This window comes from Eretmochelys imbricata, chromosome 7 (assembly GCF_965152235.1).
Source record: "Eretmochelys imbricata isolate rEreImb1 chromosome 7, rEreImb1.hap1, whole genome shotgun sequence".
NCBI classification, from domain to species: Eukaryota; Metazoa; Chordata; order Testudines; family Cheloniidae; genus Eretmochelys; species Eretmochelys imbricata.
The window spans coordinates 102350945-102372699 of NC_135578.1; the positions used below are offsets into that span (position 1 = coordinate 102350945).

Here is a 21755-nt window from a genome sequence, read left to right on the forward strand (position 1 = left end):
TTTACTTTTATTATCAGACATGAAGAATATGGTGAAAGTCTGTTGATCTCTTACATTTCCTCCATAGTGCAGATCATAGCACAGTTTTATGCATATGTTGGTGGAAAAAGAAACCCTTATAAGGTTCTCACCTTATATGGGTGTGTGAACAATCTCATTCACAATCTCTTGCTCCGAGATTAAAATATAAGGCATTTCCAGTCCGGCCACCTCCCAAATTCTCCCTGATCTTTACTCCTTGAATCTCCTACTGTTTCATGGCTGTATACAGGAGATGTGCATGTCTATATGCACAACACAGAGTTAATTTTGTGTATGTATAAAACATTATATACATACACAATTTATCATGCCAGTATTACCTCTACATACATGATGCATATGTACCTTATATTACACAAATAGACATATATATATACACACACACACACACACATACACACATTATATACACACACACATTCACAATTTAAATAAATAAATAAAGACACAGAGGGACAAATATATACTGTGGAGGTGATATCCATACAACAACTTGGAAAGGTCTGTAATTCTCACATACCCATGCAATTTCAAACATAATTTACTAGATGTCTATGACCACATTATCTACCTGCTAATCTAGCTGCCTGGGATTTATTCTAACATTCAATCCCTACTCTCCCAAACAGCTTCAGACACATATATTAAAAGTAAAAAACAAAAATAAAAATACAAAATCCCCAGCCTGCCAGAGAAGCATTTCCTCCTCTTAAAGTTACCCTTGCCTGTGGCTTGGGATGTGTAATATTCAGTCCTACGCAAGTAATTACCTTTCTATATATAAAAATGTCATGATTTGAAGTCTCTTATCTTACAACCCTGTGGGGCAAGACACAGGAAGGTACACAGCCTCCTAAGTGGGGTCCAACACTCCCATCTAGCTCTGGAAGGGTATGGGATTATGGATTTTAAGGCTGTATACAAGTTTTTAAATAAACCTCTGGAGGTTTTTATAGCCCTGTACAGTTGGACTCCAGGTTAATAACCTTGCTTTTCTAACACAGAGATATGACAAACAGTCCCAATAAAAACAAATGAAAACTCTCTGAGTTTACTACAGTAAAATAGCTGTAATTTATGTGGCACATAGAGAATACACAATAGTGCGGTATGAAGGTTTTATTAAAATGAGTTTGTGGGTCATCTACATAACTCAACTGTGACTCCACCTCTCATAAGTAATATCAGCATCCCAAACTCGTGTCTATAAAATACCATCCCATCATATATTCTTTCTCTGTAGTGTATGTGTGTATACATAATTATACACACACAATGGCTCAGATTTCAAAGCTATCACATGGGGATCGATTTCCATTGATTTTACTGCAAATTGGGTATCCAAATCCCTTAGGAACCTTTGAAAACCTCAACCTATATAAAAAATGCAAACTACCCAGATTTTTTCAGACTGCAGTAAGGCAAGTCTTGAGGCATGGTTATCTAAGCATAATTATCAGACTTGGAATAAATAATGCTGAAATGGTGCTGGTGGTATGAGACACCACACTCCAGGAAGTTACAGCATCTCTCTGTTGTGATATGCTTGCCTATGCAGCTAAAGCTGATCTCATTGTGTTCTTTGAGTGGTTTGTGAACTCTTTGGGTTTTGAGAGATTTTGGGTGGAGAGAGGGATTGGCGGGGATTTTATGTGCCTCTGACTGGTAGGTGGTTGGACATAATTATTTAGATACCTAATTGCTACAGCTACATTCTTGCAGTGGCCACACAGTTTTCATGCCCCAGTCCAAGGCTGTATAATATGACAGATTAAGAAAACAAACCTCATTTAGGAGGGCTTTACTGTATTATGACCCAAAGGATTTGCCTTCTGAAAATGGCCTCAAACATCTACCACATATGCAGCTTTCAGTCTTTAGGCAATGTGCTCAACTAATCCTAACTTGTGGTCTTGGCAGAGATCCTATAGAGAGGAAATGATTTTACAACATTCAGGAGATGGCTGTCACTATAAGGCCAGGTTTACGCGACAAGGCTTCTTCCTGCACAGCTATCGCAGGGACAAAGGAAAGACAACAGAGAACATAGAGGGGAAATCAAATCAGTATCTTAGATGTCTATATACACACAGTGATTACAAATAATGTTTTAATGGTCAAATAAAGCAAAGGTTCCAAAGCAAATGTCTCAAACATCATGGTGGGGTGAATTACAGCTTGAACAGCAATATCAAGGGTAAGGGCCCAAGCAGAGAGAGATGCGTCCTGGAAGTGAATGGATGGCTGCGCAAATTTTGTTGTGAGGAGGATTTTGCCTTCCTTGACCACAGGATCTTGTTCAGGAAAAAAGGACTGCTGAGTGTAGATAGGGTACACCTATTGAGGAAGGGGAAAAGTATCTTTGGATACAGATTGGCTAACCTGCTGAGCCAAACTTTAAACTAGGTTCTATGAGGGCAGGAAACAAAAGCCCATAGGTAAATCAAAAACACTGAGACCTGGGTGATGGGTCAGAAATCAGGGAGATCACGGGCAATTATAGCAGGGACAAAGGAGAGACAACAGGGAACACAGAGGGGAAATCAAATCGGTATCTTAGATGTCTGTATACAAATGGAAGAAGTATGGGGAATAAACAGAAAGAACTAGAAATACAAGTGAATAATCACAAAAAACAGTTACTTCTCATAACTGTTGTTCTTCAAGATGTGTTGTTCATGTCCATTCCACATTAGGTGTGCGTGCATCGTGTGCACAAGCTTCGGAAACTTTTTCCCTTAGCGGCTCCTGTCGGGCTGGCAGGGCCCCCCAAGTGGCGCCACTGCGCCGTGCATATATACCCCTGCCACCTGACTCCCTCCGGTTCCTTCTTGCCGGCGACTCTGACAGAGGGGTAGGAGGGTGGGTGGTGGAATGGACGTGAACAACACATCTCGAAGAACAACAGTTACAAGAAGGTAAGGAACCATTTTTTCTTCTTCGAGTGCTTGTTCACGTCCATTCCACATTAGGTGAATCATAAGCTTACCTCTGGAGGAGGGTAGGAGTCACGGAACAACTGACTGGAGGACCGCTCTGCCAACCGCCGCATCCTCTCTGGCCTGCTGGTTGACTGCGCAGTGGGTCGTGAAGGTGTGCACCGAGGACCAGGTGACTGCTCTGTGCCAGGAAAGCTGTGGAAGTCGCTTGTGCCCTAGAACACCTGCGAGCTCATAGCACACCCGGATGCAGCTTGTTATCCAAGACGAGATCTCCTGAGCCGATATGGGGAGGCCTTTCATCCTCTCGGCTACGGCCACGAACAGCTGCACAGATTTACGAAAGGGTTTGGTGCGCTCCAAATAGAACGCCAGCGCTCGACAGACATCCAGGGTGTGTAGGCTGCGGTGACTCGGGTCCGTATGGGGTTTTGGAAAAAACACGGGCAGACAAATGTCCTGGCTCAAATGGAATTGCGAGATCACCTTAGGGAGGAACTTGGGGTGCTGTCGGAGCTGCACCTTATCCTTGTGAAACACTGTATACGGTGGCTCAGAGGTGAGAGCCCTCAGCTCGGACACCCTTCTGGCCAAGGTAATGGGCACCAGAAATGCCACCTTCCAGGAAAGGTGGAGGAGGGAGCAGGTAGCGAGGGGCTCAAACAGGGGTCCCATGAGTTTAGAGAGGACCAAGTTAAGGTTCCAAGGAGGGACTGGGTGGCGTGAGTATGGAAACATCCTCTCCACTTCCTTTAAGGAACCGCCGTGGGAAAACACCGAACCCGCCAAAAACCCCAGATGGAAGGCGGAAGTGGCTGCCAGGTGCACTCTAAGTGAGGACGGGGACCAGCCCCTGCTGCTTGAGGTGCAGGAGATACTCAAGAATGGCTTGCACCGGGGCTTGGCACAGCTGCACCTGTCGGGGCTCACACCAACAGGAGAACCTTTGCCACTTGGCCGTATAGGTAGCCCTGGTAAAGGGTTTCCTACTGCCAAGCAGAATCTGCTGCACAGGAAGGAAGCACTGGCTCTCCAAGGCGTTTAGCCACAGAGCTTCCACGCCATCAGGTGTAGTGATTGCAGGTCAGGGTGGAGAAGCCGCCCACCGTCCTGCGTGATGAGGGCCTGGTATAGGGGCAAGACTACTGGGGCCTCCACTGACAGCTCTAGGAGCATTGTGTACCAGTACTGGTGGGGCCAACGCCGGGGCGTTGAGGACCACCGCTGCCCTGTCCCTGCGTACCTTGAGCAGAACCTTGTGTACCAAGGGGAGCGGGGGAAACGCATACATCAAGCCATCTCCCCACGGGATCGCAAACGCGTCTGCGACTGAGCCTGGGCTGTGGCCCTGGATTGAGCAGAACCGCGGACACTGGGCGTTGTCCCTGGTGGCAAACAGGTCTACCTGGGGAAACCCCACCTGTGGAAGAGCGAAAGCACAACATCCGCTCTGAGCATCCACTCGTGCATGTGATACAACCTGCTGAGGTAGTCCGCCCGCTCGTTTTGCACCCCTGGGAGATAGAATGCCTCGAGGAGAATGGCATGGGCTATACAAAAGTCCCAGAGGAAGAGAGCCCTGTGACACAGCGGTGAGGAACGGGCCCCGCCCTGCTTGTTTATATAAAACATGGCAGTAGTGCTGTTTGTCAGAACTGTCACGCTGTGACCACTCAGAGTGGCGTGAAAGGTCTGGCAGGCTAGATGAACAGCCCAGAGCTCCTTCACATTGATATGGAGTGACCACTCTGCTCCAGACCACAAGCCTTGAGTCCTAAGGTCCCCCAGGTGAGCCCCCCTCCGTGGTCTGACGTGTCCGTCACCAGCATCAGGTCCGGCTATAGGGCGACAAAGGGGATGCCTTCGCAAACCAGAGGCTGGGACTGCCACCACCGCAGGAAATCCAGCACATCCCTTGGGGCTGTCACTACCAAGTCCAGGGGGTCCCTGCCTGGGCAGTACACCTGAGCAAGCCACGCCTGCAGAGTCCTGAGTCTCAGTCTGGCATGACTGACCACGTGCATGCATGCTGCCATGTGGCCCAGCAGCCGCAGGCAGCACCTGGCCGTTGTCGTTGGAAACTGGTGCAGTGAGGCCACCGCTTGCTGGATAGCTCGGAAGTGGGATACTAGAAGGCTTACCCCGGCCTGCGCCGAGACCAGGACCGCCCCTATGAATTCCACTCTCTGCATGGGCACGAGAGTGGAGTTGGAGACATTGACAAGGAGCCCCAGCTCACGGAACAATCTCAGGGCCACCTCCACATGGCCCCGCACTTCCGCTTCGGATCGACTCGTCAGGAGCCAAACGTCAAGGTACGGGTAAACCCAAAACTTCTGCCTCCGTGAGAAAGCCGCCGCCACCACCACCATACATTTCGTGAACACCCGCGGGGCCACAGCTAGACCGAACGGGAGAACCGCAAATTGGTAATGCTCTTGGTCCACGGTGAAGCTCAGGAACTGCCAATGAGCTGGCTGGATGGCGATATGAAAGTACACATCCTTCATGTCAAGGGCAGTGTACCAGCTTCCCGGATCCAGGGAAGGGATGATGGTGCCCAGAGAGAACCATGTGGAACCCGGCCTTGACTAGGAACTTGTTGAGCTTTCGCAGGTCTAAAATGGGACGAAGGCCCCCTTTGCCTTGGGGATGAGGAAGTACCGGGAATAGAAACCTATCCCCCTTAGGCCGCGTGGCACCACCTCTACTGCCCCCCCCAGCAGCGAGCGAACCTCCTTCTCTAGGAGATGCTCATGAGAGGGGTCCCTGAAGAGGGACGGGGAAGGGGGGTGGGAGGGAAGGAGGGAAGAGAATTGCAGCGAGTACCTGTTCCATACCGTGCATAAGACCCAACGGTCCGATGTAATGCTGGACCATGCACGGGAGAAACGGGTCAGGCGGTTTAGGGAACAAGGGGATGGATCCAATGACTGGTCTGGTACACTGTTCTCGAGTGCACCTTCAAAAGCCTGGCTTAGAGCCCGGCTGGGATTTGTGCTGACCCTGGTTCTGGACCGGCACATTATTGTTATTATTGTTGTTGCCTGTTATCCCTGCCTCGCCTATGGTAAGGCTTATGCCTATGACGAGGCTGGTACTGATGCTGAGGGAGAGGCTGTGGCTTAAAGGGCTTCCTCTGCATCACCGGGGTGTGCATACCTAGTGACTTAAGTGTAGCCCTCAAGTCCTTGAGGTTACGCAGCCTTGCGTCTGTCTGGTCCGAAAAGAGCCCGGGCCTTTCAAAGGGGAGGTCCAGAAGTGTACTCTGGACCTCAGGCGGCAGACCTGACTCCTGCAGCCATGCTGAGCGCCTCATGACCACCTCCGACACGATTGTTCTGGCAGCCATGTCTGCTGAATCTAGGAAGGCCTGGAGAGAGGTCTTAGCCACTGCCTTGCCCTTGTCCACCAGGGCCGTAAACTCCTGTTGGGAACCTTGTGGGAGGCTGTCCTTAAACTTCCCCACCGCTGCCCAGGAGTTAAAATTATGCCTGTTGAGAATGGCCTGCTGGTTAGCAATCCTCAACTGAAGGCCCCCTGACAAGTACACCTTTCTGCCAAAAAGGTCCAGGCGCTTTTGCCTCCTTGGCCATAGGTGCCGGGGTCTGTTGACCATGGAGTTCCCTTTAGTTCACCGCCGAGACCACCAGGGAGCCCGGACTTGGGTGGCAAAATAAGAATTCGTAGCCCTTTGATGGGGCAAAGTATTTGCGCTCCACATCCTTGGCCGTTGGAGCGCTGGAGGCCGGGGTCTGCCATATAGTCTTATAATTCGATTGGATGGTCTTAATGAGCGGGAGCGCTATTCTAGATGGACCTTCAGGGCTCAAAATGTCCACGATGAGGTCCTCCTGCTCAACTGTCTCCTTGGCCTGCAGCCCCAAGTTCTGGGCGACCCTACGCAGTAGCTCCTGGTGGGCTCTGTAGTCTATGGGTGGAGGGCCGGACACTGCTGTTCCCGCCACTGCCTCATCCGGGGATGATGAAGAGGTTAGCAGCTGCTCAACCCCCTCTGGCTGGTCCTCCTGCTCCCCTTCTCCCGCGGGAGGGGCCTTCGGCTCGGGCCAGGGCGGGAGACATTGGGGTGGCACCAGACTCAGTGCTGGTCTCTCCAGTTTACCCAGGGAGGATGCTGGAGGCCTGGATACTGTAGCTTCCGGCGCCGTCGGGCGTTGGTGCAGGGACCGGGACCGTGGCACCGAGTAGCTCACCCTGGACGGGGCCCCTTGGCGCTGTTGATAGACCCAAGGAGTCCAAAAGGGCCAAAGACTTGCTGGAGCTCGACTGGGACCAACTCCGGGAGCAGTGCCGGGACGGTGTCCTCGAACTGCACATCATTGCCGGCTTACCCCTCGACAACACCCGTGGCATGGGTGCCGGAGGATTCTCCCTGTATGGGAGGGGGCTCATCACCGACAGCTCAATGAGGTCCTTTGCCGCCTCAAAGGTGCCAGGCGTGGAGGGCTGATCCATTAAGTTCTCGAGCCCATCGTCCGCACTGAGCTCACTTAAGCCTGGGCTCAGCGGGACTTGTGGTGCCGAAGCCACCATTGCCAGCGCCGGTACAGAGGCCTTCCCACTCTTATCAGTGCTCAGGGCTTTGGAAGGCGCCGGCCTCCTATGTGGGGAATGTCTGCACCTTCCTTTTGGCTGTGCCGTGGGCCGCACCGGGGAGGACGAGCGGTGCCGGGGCCTAGTCTGGCACTGTGGGGTGGACAGCTTTTGGTATTTAGCCGGTGCCGGGTCTCCCGACGGCTCTGGGGCACTACACACCGAGGATGCCGGAGCAGGCGTCGGGCGCTCCAGGCTTGGTGGCTGCAATGTGGCTTCCATCAACAACTGCTTTAAACGAAAGTCTCTTTCTTTCTTTGTTCTTGGCTTGAACGCCTTGCAAATCTTACATCGCTCAGTTTGATGTTCTTCCCCCAGGCAACGTAGACACGAGCCGTGGGGGTCACTAACTGGCATATGCTTGAGGCACGTGGCACAAGCCTTAAACCTGTGGGCCTGCGGCATGCCCCAGAGCCCGGGGTGGGTGCTGGAAGCCTCCAAGCACCTAATCACTTAAGTGTCCACAACAAAGGTATGCTAACTAACTGATAACAGCTATCTATAAGAGAAAGGCTAAGGGACTGCTCTCATACAAGAGAGAGAGGTTGTTCCAACCCCGTCACGGAGGGTAAGAAGGAACTGGAGGGGGTCGGGCGGCAGGGGTATATATGCACGGCGCAGTGGCGCCACTCGGGGGGCTCCCCCGGCCCGATGGGAGCCACTAAGGGAAAAAGTTTTCGACGCTTGTGCACGCAATGTATGCACACCTAATGTGGAATGGACGTGAACAAGCACGCGAAGAAAAACTATGACATAGTTGGTATCACAGAGACTTGGTGGGATAATGCATATGGATGGAATACTGGTGTAGAAGGGTACATCTTGCTCAGGAAGAACAGTCTGAGGGGAAAAAAGGGAGTAGGTGTTGCCTTGTGTATTAAAGATGTATACACTTGTATTGAAGTTGAGATGGAAACAGGAAGAGACTTGTTGAAAGTCTCTCGGTAAATATAAAAAACCAAGAGTGATGTCATGGCAGGGATCACCTAACCAGGAAGAAGAGGTTGATGAGGCTCTTTTTTAAACAATTAACAAAATTATCCAAAGCATAGGTCTTGGTGGTGATGGGGGACTTCAACTACCCAGTCATTTGTTGGGAAAATAATACAACAGGGCACAGATTAACCAACAAGTTCTTGGAATGCATTGAGACAACTTTTTATTTCAGAAGATGGAGAAACTAACTAGGGGAGAGGTTGTTCTAGATTTTATTTTGACAAATAGGGAGGAACTGGTTGAGAATTTCAAGGTGGCAGGCAGCTTGGGTGAAAGTGATCATGAAATGATAGTGTTCATGTCAAGGTTCCTTCCCCACTCTGAACTCTAGGGTACAGATGTGGAGACCTGCATGAAAACCTCCTAAGCTTACTTTTACCAGCTTAGGTTAAAACTTCCCCAAGGTACAAACTATTTTACCCTTTGCCCTTGGACTTTCACTGCCACTGCCACTCACTTCGTCTGAAAGCTCATGCTCAAATAAATTGGTTAGTCTCTAAGGTGCCACAAGTACTCCTTTTCTTTTTGCGGATATCTAGCTAGATTACTTACTGAGTTCTAAGACTCCATTGCTGTTCTGTCCCCGGCAAAAGCATCACACAGACAGACACAGACCCTTTGTTTTTCTTCCTTCTCCCAGCTTTTGAAAGTATCTTGTTTCCTCATTGGTCATTTTGGTCAGGTGCCAGCAAGGTTATCCTAGCTTCTTAACCCTTTACAGGTGAAAGGATTTTTCCTCTGGCCAGGAGGGATTTTAAAGGCGTTTACCCTTCCCTTTATATTTATGACAGTTCATGATTCTAAGGAATGGTAGGAGGAAAAAGAGCAGTATAAAGACAATGGATTTCAAGAGGGCAGACTTTAGTAGCGAGCTGGTAGATAAGATCCCATGGGAAGCAAGTCTAAGGGGAAAAACAGTTTGAGAGAGTTGGCAGTTTTTCAAAGAGACATAATTAAGGGTATAAGAGCAAACTGTTCCACTGCGTAGGAAAGATAAGAAGTATGACGAGACCACCCTGGCTTAATCAGGCGATCTTCAATGATCTGAAACTCAAATAAGTGTCCTATAAAAAGTAGAAACTAGGTCAAATTACAAAGGATGAATATAAAAAGCAAGACAAGCATGTAGGGACAAAATTAGAATGGCCAAGGCACAAAATGAGATTAAACTAGCTAGAGACATAAGGGTAACAAGACAAGAACAGAAAATGTGGAAATGGCAGAAGTGCTAAATGCCTTTTTCACTTCAGTTTTCACCAAAAAGGTTATTAGCAATCAGACAGCTAATATAGTGAATGTCAGTGTAAATGGGGTAGGATCTGAGGCTAAAATAGGGAAAGAACAAGTAAAAAATTACTTAGACAAGTTAGATGTCTTCAAGTTGGCAGGACCTGATGAAATACATCCTAAAATACTCAAGGAGCTGACTGAGGAGATATCTGAGCCATTGGTGATTATCTTATAAAGTTCATGGAAGTTGGGAGAGATTTCAGAGGACTGGAAGAGGGCAAATAAGAGTGCCAGTCCATAAAAAGGGGAATAAAGACAACCCAGGGAATTACAGACAAGTCATCTTAACTTCAGTACACAGAAAGAAAATGGAGCAAATAATCAAACAATCAATTTGCAACCCCCTAGAAGATAATACGGTGATAAGTAACAGTCACATGGATTTGTCAACAACAAATTATGTCAAATCAACCTAACAGCTTTCTTTGACAGGGCAACAAGCCTTCTGGATGGGAGGGAAGTGGTAGATGTGGTATATCTTGACTTCAGTAAGACTTTTGATACTGTTTTGGATGATCTTCTCATAAATAAACTAGGGAAATATAGCCTAGATGAAGCTACTATAACGTGAGTTCATAACTGGTTGAGCTGGTAAGGCATATTGAGTGGGGTCCCACATGGATAGGTCCTGCATCTAGTTCTGATCAATATCTTCATCAATGGTTCAGATAATGGCATAGAGAGTACACTTATAAAGTTTGCAGACAATACCAAGCTGGGAGGGGTTGCAAGTGCTTTGGTGGATAGGATTGCAATTCAAGATGATAAATTGGAGAAATGGTCTGAGGTAAACAGAATGAAATTCTATAAGGACATATAAAGTACTCCACTTAGGAAGGAACAATCAGTTGCACACATACAAAATGGGAAAGGACTGCCTCAGATGGAGTACTGTGGGATCTGGGGGGCATAGTAGATCACAAGCTAAATATGAGTCAACACTGTTGAAAAAAAAGCAAACATCATTCTGGGATATATCAGCAGTAGCGTTGTAAGCAAGACACAAGAAGTAATTCTTCTGCTCTGCTCCTTGCTGATACGGTCTCATTTGGAATAGTGTATCCAGCTCATTTCACTGTATCCAGTTCTGGGCATCACATTTCAGGAAAGATGTGGACAAATTGGGGAGCAACAAAAATGACTAAAGGTCAAGAAAACATGACCTATGAAGACAGATTGAAAAAACTGGGTCTGTTTCATCTGGAGAGGAGAAGACTGAGGGGGGACATTATAACAGTTTTTAAGGACATCAAACATTGGTACAAGGAGGAGGATGAAAAATTGTTCTCCTTAAACTCTGAGGATAGGACAAGAAGCAATGGGCTTAAATTGCGGCAAGGGAGGTTTAGGTTGGACATTAGGAAAAACTTCCTGTCAGAGTCGTTAAGTTCTGGAACAAATTGCCTAGGGAGGTTGTAGAATCTCCGTCATTGGTGGCTTGTAAGAACAGGTTAGACAAATACCTGTCTGGCATGGTCTAGTTACAATGTAGTCCTACCTTGAGTACAAGGGACTGGATTAGATGACCTACTGAGGACCCTTCCAGTCCTACACTTTTATGATTCTATGATTTAGATTCCATGGAGGAGTAATTGATCTTTCCTTTGGTTAAAATAAAGATTCAGCATTAAAAATGTGATCACATTTAATCCTAATGATGAATCTTACCTGTTGCCTCCCATACCACTTATGGTTGCCATCTGGTTGTAGCCTAAAAGGGCTCTGAGATTTGGGCCATGACATGATTTCTTGGACATTTTGTGGGGTGAGAGCTGGTGCCGAGAGGGGGACTGTAGGGTAGGAGGGTCTCTCAACAGCAAAGCATTCAACTCTGGCAGAGTTGGTTTCAAAGGCTGTGAAGATGGCTCTACAGGTCCTAGCAACAAAGGTTTCCTTGCTTCAGCTGAGTGCTGTGTGGGCAGGAGGACAGAGAATTAGGAAAGGGAGGACCTCTAGTTTGGCTGGGTTGGGGTAGAACAGGAGGAAAGGTAGCAGAAAGTATAGGGGATCTGGTGTACATTGCTCCTTCCTTCCCCCTCCCAGGTCTCTCACTGAATACTCTCACTGGAGTTTTGCTGGGACTTTACCTCCCCTCACCTAGACGGCCCAACCCACAAGGGGGTTCTTCATGAACCAGTTAAAGAAATGCCCCATAGGTTGAGCAGCACTACACTGAGCTATGCTGCCTCTTACCATAACCCAGACATACTGCACTTTTGTACTGTCAGGCAAAACTAACAGTGATACAAAAGACTACATAAGCACAGGGGTGCTGATACACACGTGGTGAGGGAACCATAAAATTGAACTTCCTAGCACGTGTGCCATTAATGCAGTGTTTTGGTTGGAAATTTAAATACAGATTTTTTGCACTAATTTATTAAAAATATTTGGATTTTGAAAGAGCCCACATACATTGTTTAAAACCACTACATTGATTTTTATTGTCTCTAGCTTATTTGCTCAGTGAAGAAAGGGCACACTATGCCTGAATTTAAAGAAATGAAGGCAGTAATACAGTGGGCAAATCCTCTGTGTTCCCAAATCTTTGTGTCTTCTCCTTTTGACAGGTTTTATTTGCTGTGAAATTTAGAACTTAATCCAGACAGTTCAAATTCCCTGTCCAGAGGTAGGCAATGTAATCCCTTTTGACCAGGAAACCATACAAGTCTGCAGCTATGCAACAAAACATTCTTCAGGGATATCACAGTGACACTGACTGTAGTTATGAAATTTCACTGTAAAAGGCATTTAGGAATTAGGCAATAAAGAATACAAGTGAAATAAGACTAGAATAAGCACAAACCTACAGCGGCTTTAAAAAAAACCCTTACTTTTAGAATTTGTTCATATTTCTGAAAGTCTTGACTATGAACAGACTGCAGCATGGTAGGAATATATGCTATATTTGATTCATAGTTTTAAAACCAACATTTTCATTACATCATGATTACATATAAATTTGTATGAATTTATCTAAGGAACCAAAGTAAAATTATGTTAACAGTCCCTTAAATTCTTACCCAGGATTTTATATTGGGAATAGAACTTACTTGTTAAGTATTTTGGCTCTTTTGGCACTTGAAAAATTCTCCAGTTGTAAAGATTCTTGTGTAAGAAAAGCAACAGCCAGGTGGAAATAGTTGTTCCAAAGCTGAAAATCAGAGAGAGGACAAGAATAAATACTATTAAATCGCTGAAGTGTTCTTCTGCACACCTACAAAACATCTTAAAATACATAATTTATGCATATAAATATTAATAGAAAAAATAGACATTGTCTTCTTGAAGAGATCTTAGTCCATCTCCATGCTGTTCGTATGTTTAATGAAACACAATGGTCCATTTACACAAAATCAAAGGCACTTTGATTATTCAAACACATGAGATATGAATACGAGTGTGTATGTTTTATATATATTTTACACACCCATAATATCATGCATATATGAGACTGTGTGTGTGTGAGAGAGAGAGAGAGAGAGATTTAAGTTTACTGAATGTTTATTAAAGCCAGCTGAAGGACAGATAGGGCTGGCTACTCCTTGTGCAATTATCTTTAGAAATGCTTACAGGAACATAAGTCTGGAAGGGACCTCCTAGGTCATCAAGTCTGGTCCCCTGCTATCACAGGCAATCCCATCCTATCATCCCATTCATAAATGTATCAAACTCCATCTCAAAATTAATTAGGTTGTTTGCTCCGATCACTCCCATGGAAAGCTGTTCCAGAACCTCACTCCTCTAATGGTTAGAAAGCTTCTTCTAATTTACAGCTTAAACTTATTCATGATCAGTTTATACCCATTTGTTCCTGTGCTAAGATTTTCCTTAATTTTAAATAATTCTTTTCTCTCTCTGGGGTGCCCCCCCGCTGCCCTGACGAACTTATAAAGAGCAATCATATCCCCTCTCAACCTTAATTTTGCTAGTCTAAACAAGCCAAGCTCTTTTAGCTCCTGTCCTAAAATAGGATGAACAGATGAATGGAGAACCTAATAGCCCTTATAGTTCATCCTTCTATGCCACTGTTCCACTTTGAAGTCACCTTTCTTGAACTTGGGTGACCAGAACAGTACACAGTATTCCAAATGAGATCTTATCAATACCTTGTATAATGGCATTAACACTCCCCTATCTCTACTGGAAAAACCCTACCTCATACATCCTATGATCACATTTGCCTGTTCCATGGCTACATCACATTGGTGGCTCATAGTTATCTGATGATCGACTAATACACCCAGGTTCTTCTCCTCCTCTGTTGTTTCTAACTGATGAGCCTCCAGCTTATAATAGAATTTCTTGTTATCAGTCCCTAAATGCACAAACTTGCATTTTGTACTATTAAATTTCATCCCATTTCTATTACTCCAATCCTCTAAGTCAGGCAGTTCTTCCTGTGTAATATTCCAATCCTTCCCTGTATTGATTATGCCTTCCCACTTCATGTCATCAGCAAGTTTCATTAGCACACTCCTCCTTTTTGTGCCAAGGTCATTAATGAAAGTATGAAATAAAATCAGTCTCAAGACCGATCCTTGAGGAACTCCACTAGTAACTATCAAAGGAAGTTTCCTATAATAAATCTCAACATTATTACAGTACTGTGATTTGTTAACAGTCTCCAGCCCGCATTCCACTGTGCGTGGCTGCCTCAGAATTTGGTTTCAGAGAACCATTGCCAGTGTTCGCTCCTATTGACACACTATCCACTCAGACCTCAAAGCATTTTCCTATGTATTTTCTGAAGCACTCTGCATACTTACAGGGCTCTATAAATAAATAAAGAAAGTGTGTCCATTTATCTGATTAAAAACTAAATTTATATGCAAATTAGGTACGGCCCTCAAGCTCTCGAGAAGTTGCCAACAGGTCTCCCAGTGCTGTAAAGGTTGTGCAAGATCAATGTATTTATTTTTGCAGTGGCAGACATAACGTACAGCTTACTTATTGGAAATATAATTTTTTCAATACTCTATTAAAATATTTAATCGATTTTTAAAAGTCTACTACTATAAAGAAATCTCTGGGTGACACAAACAAAATAAATTAGTTTAGTCTGGTATCTCTTATACTATCTCCTAAACCAGAGCAACATTCAGAGCAAGGGAGAGGAGGGAAGGAGTCTGGTTATGGCTCACCAGTTCTCTGGGCTAGCCCCAGATTCAACACGACATTCAGCAGCTCCCAAGGTGCTCTAAGTGATGCCACTGGCATAGGGTTTTTAATGGGTCCTGTGCTAGTGGAGGATAGGCATAGATGAACTCTGCTCTGTGACATCCTCTACCTGCCCTCCCCAGACCAGGAAGGGAGGAGTGCTACGGGTGGAGCACCCAGCTGTGGCATGTCTGTGCCAGCAGGGAGTTCTCTGACAGCAGACAGCTGCACATTGGTAACCAGATTATGGCCCTTTTGCACTATTGCTGTAAAGAGAATCTGGCCCACCATATTATTCAGGCTGACTGAACAGTGGAAATGACGGTTCCACACTGAGAAACCCTGCAATGGATCTTCAAATATTTAAATCTGGCAGTGTTAGCTGATCTCAATTGTCAAGACAGAACAAAAGCAGAGACGCAGTCTTTTCAGCAGTCAGGTCCCAAATCAGTGCAGAGTTCTACAGATCAATAGTTATATTGATACTGAATTATGTTGATATTAATAGTTATACTGATACTGAATTAAGAGAGCACTAGTTACTCCGCACAAACTCTCTGTGTGGACACTTCTATTGTGCACTAAAAGTTCCTTTGTGCGCATTAGCTTAATACACTTTGGAAATGTACTAAGCTAAACCACCTCAGGGCACCCTTTGTGCACAGTAAGAGTGTCCACATAGGGATTTATTGCTGACTAGCTTGTGCACTTTAAATTCACACCTTAGCTTACTGAGCACTAACTTCCCCGTGTGTCTTCATCCAAACCTCACACTCAGGCAGACATTAGTAAAATTGACAGGTTTCAGAGTAACCAGCCGTGTTAGTCTGTATTCGCAAAAAGAAAAGGAGTACTTGTGGCACCTTAGAGACTAACCAATTTATTTGAGCATAAGCTTTCGTGAGCTACAGCTCACTTCATTGGATGCATACTGTGGAAAATACAGAAGATGTTTTTATACACACAAACCATGAAAAAATGGGTGATTATCACTACAAAAGGTTTTCTCTCCCCCCACCCCACTCTCCTGCTGGTAATAGCTTATGTAAAGTGATCACTCTTCTTACAATGTATATGATAATCAAGGTGGGTCATTTCCAGCACAAATCCAGGTTCCGCTCCCCCCCCCACACACAAGTCCACTCTCCTGTTGGTAATAGCTTATGTAAAGTGATCACTCTCCTTACAGTGTGTATGATAATCAAGGTGGGCCATTTCCAGCACAAATCCAGGGTTTAACAAGAACATCTGGGGAGGCGGGGGTAGGAAAAAACAAGGGGAAATAGGTTACCTTGCATAATGACTTAGCCACTCCCAGTCTCTATTCAAGCCTAAGTTAATTGTATCCAATTTGCAAATGAATTCCAATTCAGCAGTCTCTCGCTGGGAGTCTGTTATTGAAGTTTTTCTGTTGTAATATCGCAACTTTCATGTCTGTAATCGCGTGACCAGAGAGATTGAAGTGGTTTATGAATGTTATAATTCTTGACATCTGATTTGTGTCCATTTATTCGTTTACGTAGAGACTGTCCAGTTTGACCAATGTACATGGCAGAGGGGCATTGCTGGCACATGATGGCATATATCACATTGGTAGATGTGCAGGTGAACGAGCCTCTGATAGTGAGGCTGATGTTATTAGGCCCTGTGATGGTGTCTCCTGAATAGATATGTGGGCACAGTTGGCAACGGGCTTTGTTGCAAGGATAGGTTCCTGGGTTAGTGGTTCTGTTGTGTGGTATGTGGTTGCTGGTGAGTATTTGCTTCAGGTTGGGGGGCTGTCTGTAGGCAAGGACTAGCCTGTCTCCCAAGATTTATGAGAGTGTTGGGTCATCCTTCAGGATAGGTTGTAGATCCTTGATAATGCGTTGGATGGGTTTTAGTTGGGGACTGAAGGTGATGGCTAGTGGCGTTCTGTTATTATCTTAGTTAGGCCTGTCCTGTAGTAGGTGACTTCTGGGGAACTCTTCTGGCTCTATCAATCTGTTTCTTCACTTCTGCAGGTGGGTATTGTAGTTGTAAGAATGCTTGATAGAGATCTTCTAGGTGTTTGTCTCTGTCTGAGGGGTTGGAGCAACTGCGGTTGTATCACAGAGCTTGGCTGTAGACAATGGATCGTGTGGTGTGGTCAGGGTGAAAGCTGGAGGCATATAGGTAGGAATAGTGGTCAGTAGGTTTCCGGTATAGGGTGGTGTTTATGTGACCATCGTTTATTAGCACTGTAGTGTCCAGGAAGTGGATCTCTTGTGTGGACTGGACCAGGCTGAGGTTGATGGTGGGATGGAAATTGTCAAAATCATGGTGGAATTCCTCAAGGGCTTCTTTTCCATGGGTCCAGATGATGAAGATGTCATCAATATAATGCAAGCAGAATAGGGGCGTTAGGGGACGAGAGCTGAGGAAGCGTTGTTCTAAGTCAGCCATAAAAATGTGGGGCCATGCGGGTACCCATAGCAGTGCCGCTGATTTGAAGGTCTACATTGTCCCAAAATGTAAAATAGTTATGGGTAAGGACAAAGTCACAAAGTTCAGCCACCAGGTTAGCCATGACATTATCGGGGATAGTGTTGTTGACGGCTTGTAGTCCATCTTTGAGTGGAATGTTGGTGTAGAGGGCTTCTACACCATGGTGGCCAGGATGGTGTTATCAGGAAGATCACCGATGGATTGTAGTTTCCTCAGGAAGTCAGTGGTGTCTCGAAGGTAGCTGGGAGTGCTGGTAGCGTAGGGCCTGAGGAGGGAGTCTACATAGCCAGACAATCCCGCTGTCAGGGTGCCAATGCCTGAGGTGATGGGGCGCCCAGGATTTCCAGGTTTATGCATCTTGGGTAGTAGATAGAATATCCCAGGTCGAGGTCCAGGGGTGTGTCTGTGCGGATTTGATCTTGTGCTTTTTCAGGGAGTTTCTTGAGCAAATGCTGTAGTTTCTTTTGGTAACTCTCAGTGGGATCAGAGGGTAATGGCTTGTAGAAAGTGGTGTTGGAGAGCTGCCGAGAAGCCTCTTGTTCATATTCCGACCTATTCATGATGACAACAGCACCTCCTTTGTCAGCCTTTTTGATTATGATGTCAGAGTTGTTTCTGAGGCTGTGGATGGCATTGTGTTCTGCACGGCTAAGGTTGTGGGGCAAGTGATGCTGCTTCTCCACAATTTTAGCCCATGCACATCGGCGGAAGCACTCTATGTAGAAGTCCAGTCTGCTGTCTTGACCTTCAGGAGGAGTCCACCTAGAATCCTTCTTTTTGTAGTGTTGGTAGGGAGGTCTCTGTGGATTAGTATGTTGTTCAGAGGTGTGTTGGAAATATTCCTTGAGTCGGAGACGTCGAAAATAGGATTCTAGGTCACCACAGAACTGTACCATGTTCGTGGGGGTGGAGGGGCAGAAGGAGAGGACAGCTGCTTCTGCTGGGCTAAGAGTATAGTTGGATAGGTTAACAATATTGCTGGGTGGGTTGAGGGAACCATTGCTGTGGCCCCTTGTGGCATGTAGTAGTTTAGCTATTACCAACAGGAGAGTGGGTTTGTGCTGGGGGGGAGGGGGGGAGAGAAAACCTGGATATGTGCTGGAAATGGCCCACCTTGATTATCATACACATTGTAAGGAGAGTGATCACTTTACATAAGCTATTACCAACAGGAGAGTGGGGTGGGGGGAGAGAAAACCTTTTGTAGTGATAATCACCCATTTTTTCATGGTTTGTGTGTATAAAAACATCTTCTGTATTTTCCACAGTATGCATCCGATGAAGTGAGCTGTAGCTCACAAAAGCTTATGCTCAAATAAATTGGTTAGTCTCTAAGGTGCCACAAGTACTCCTTTTCCTTTTAGTAAAATTGAGAGACTGCACTGCCCGAGTCTGATGAAAAGGTAACTTAGAGTTGAGTATCTTCAGCATATTGATGGTAGAGTAAACCAAACCACCTCACCATCTCTCTTAGTAACTTCACAGTAGCAGGAGGGATGAATGAACAGAATCCTGCAGTATTCCTCAAAGAATTCTTGGAGAAGAGTTGGATCACCTCAGAGAAACTAACAGAGACACCCAATGTGCCACTCCCATCTATACCTACACGGGCTCACAACTAAAACAATTCCTTGTGGAGAACAGTCATAGGCAGATGAGAGATTTAAAATAATCAGCAAGGACATTTTTCTATTGTTCTTTACCCAGAGATCATTTACCAACCAGACCAGGACTGTCTAGGCGTTACAGTCATGTCATACATCAAATTGAAATATGTCCAGGAAATCTGAGATCACCAGATAATACCAGAGCTACTGCACCACAACATTCTGAACAACAGCTTGTTTACATGAGAAAGTTGCACTGATTTAACCTCGTGTGATTTTTACTAATTTAATTAAACTGGGACAAAACAGTGCGTGGACACATTGATTGTATTCTGAATGGTTTATCTTAAACAGATTCCTATAAAATTTTAAATGAACTGAAATGAGGTTGATTTAAACCAAAATAGGGGCATTCACACAGCCCTTTACACCAGTTTAACGAAATTGGTTTAAATTATACTTTAAGTTAAATAGGCGCAACTTTCTCATCTAGGCAAGGCCTAACTTTCCATCAAAAAGGAACGTGAGAGCAGGGCTGTAATGAGGATGATTATCAGTATCAAGACATGGCTTGATGACCCCAATAATCACTTCTTTGAGATATACTGGAATCTTGCCCTCAGAATTTGTTGACCTCCTTTCTCTAATAACAGATCCGCTGTTTTTAATACCTGAAAGGTGCATGGCTCCAATGAGTAGATTTCACTTGAAGTTCTTTAAATAGCTCTGGAAATTCAGTAGGTCAGGTTGACTGAAACTCTATGTTGCAGTTGTGCATTCTCTCACACCTCACACATGTTGAACTGCCAACTGCAGAAGCAGCAAATTTGGCCCATATATGAGCATTAGCCACAAATTAGGTAGAAAACTGCTCAGAGCAAGAAACACTTAACTCTGAATTCTAGTGCAGACAACCGAGTTTTACCTTGCTGTTTACCACCCAGAACTGTTCCACTGACTGAGACTTCGTAGACGCTAGGGTGGAGAAGAGGGAATTTTTCTTTGCATACATTATGACAATGGCCTAAGAATATAATGTGATAAATCAGAATAAAAGTATGATTTCCACTACGGACATGTTAGTCTCCTCCTTTCACCTTTCATCTGCTGAAATGCCATTTGTGACTTAGCTCCTTGCAACTAAACCTACCAAAATTAACTAAATGAAAATTAGTGTCAAAAATGGCAGGCCATGACATTTCCAACACTGAACAGGATTTTTCCTGTTACTGGAAACAAGAAGCAGTCTGTCAGTTGCACTGCTTCATGTGCTCACACAGCAGTTTTCCAGGGAAGGAGAAAGGCAGCAGAGTGAAACTGACTAGGACCACCTGGAAGTACTGACACAAGAGAGTTCAATACAACTAGTGCTAATAAGAAAGGGAGTGGGAAATACTCAGGCCTTTAAGGCTTTGTGATGATTTTGAGGAATAAGATATGGGGAAGTGTTCTGGGGCCCTTCACTTTGAGAAGAAAAAAGACAATTTCAGCATTTGAGCCATTCTTGTTGTGGGGAAGAGTAGACCACTGAGAAGGGATTTGGCAGAACAGAGTTAACAAGACAAGAAAAGAATTTACAATTCAAAAATAGAAGAAAACTAATGAATTAATAAAAAGGATTATAAAGAAATATCAAAGGTGAGCATGTGTGTTTGTGTGTGTGTATGTATTGTATGTATATGAGAAAGAGATACTCAGACAACCTTAGGGAAGAACAAGATAGACTGAAGAGGAGGAAATAAGCTGGGGGCAAAACAGAAAGAATCAGAAAGTAAAACATCTTGGAAAAGAAAAGATGAAAGAAATACAGAAACTGAATAGAACTACATGACTTCTTGATTAATAAACTACATGATACAAAATCAATGCAGCACATATTACATGGATTCAAAACTGGTTAAATTATATGTCTCAAAATGTAATTATAAATGGAGAATCATCCTCAAGTGGCTATATTTCTAGTGAGGTCCAACAGGGATCAGTCCTTCACCCTACGCTATTTCACATTTTTATCAATGGCCTGAAAGAAAACACATAATCATCACTGACAAAGTCTGCAGATGACACAAATATCGGGGAGAGGGAGATACTAAACAATGAAGAGGACATGTCACTGACAAAGAATGATCTGGATCACTGAGTAAGCTAGGCTCAAGCAAACAAAGTATGTTTTAACATGGTGAAATGTAAAGTCATAAATCTAGGATCAAGAAGGCAGGCCATCCTTGCAGTTTGGGGGACTCAATCCTGGGAAGCAGTGACTCAAACAGATTTGGGGGTCATGGTACATAATCAGTTGAACATGAGCTCACAGTGCAACACGATGGCCAAAAAGGGCTAATGCAATCCTTGGATTATATGAATAGGTAATATAAATTAGGAGTTGAAAGGATATATATTACCTATCATATTTGGCACTGAGGCAACCACTAATGGAATACTGTGTCCCGTTCTGGTGTCCACGATTCAAGAAGGATGTTGATAAATTGGAAACGGTTCAAAGAAGAACCATGAGAACAATTAAAGGATTGGAAATCATGTATTTTAATGATTGAGATCTTTTGAGTCTGTTTATTTTAACAAAGAGAAGGTTAAGTTGTGACAGACACATCTTATAAGTACTGTACCTTCATGGGAAACA

At 44.9% G+C, this 21755-nt stretch overlaps 1 protein-coding gene across 1 annotated transcript in view; it reads right to left on the reverse strand.

The window, feature by feature from the left end:
- The window catches only part of DOCK1 (dedicator of cytokinesis 1), a 549703-nt gene that overhangs the window by 130282 nt on the left and 397666 nt on the right, over positions 1 to 21755 (reverse strand). The window contains exon 31 of the mRNA XM_077822901.1: positions 12935 to 13035. Within this exon, the coding sequence (XP_077679027.1) occupies positions 12935 to 13035 (101 nt within the window). The remainder of the gene's footprint in view (positions 1 to 12934; positions 13036 to 21755) is intronic.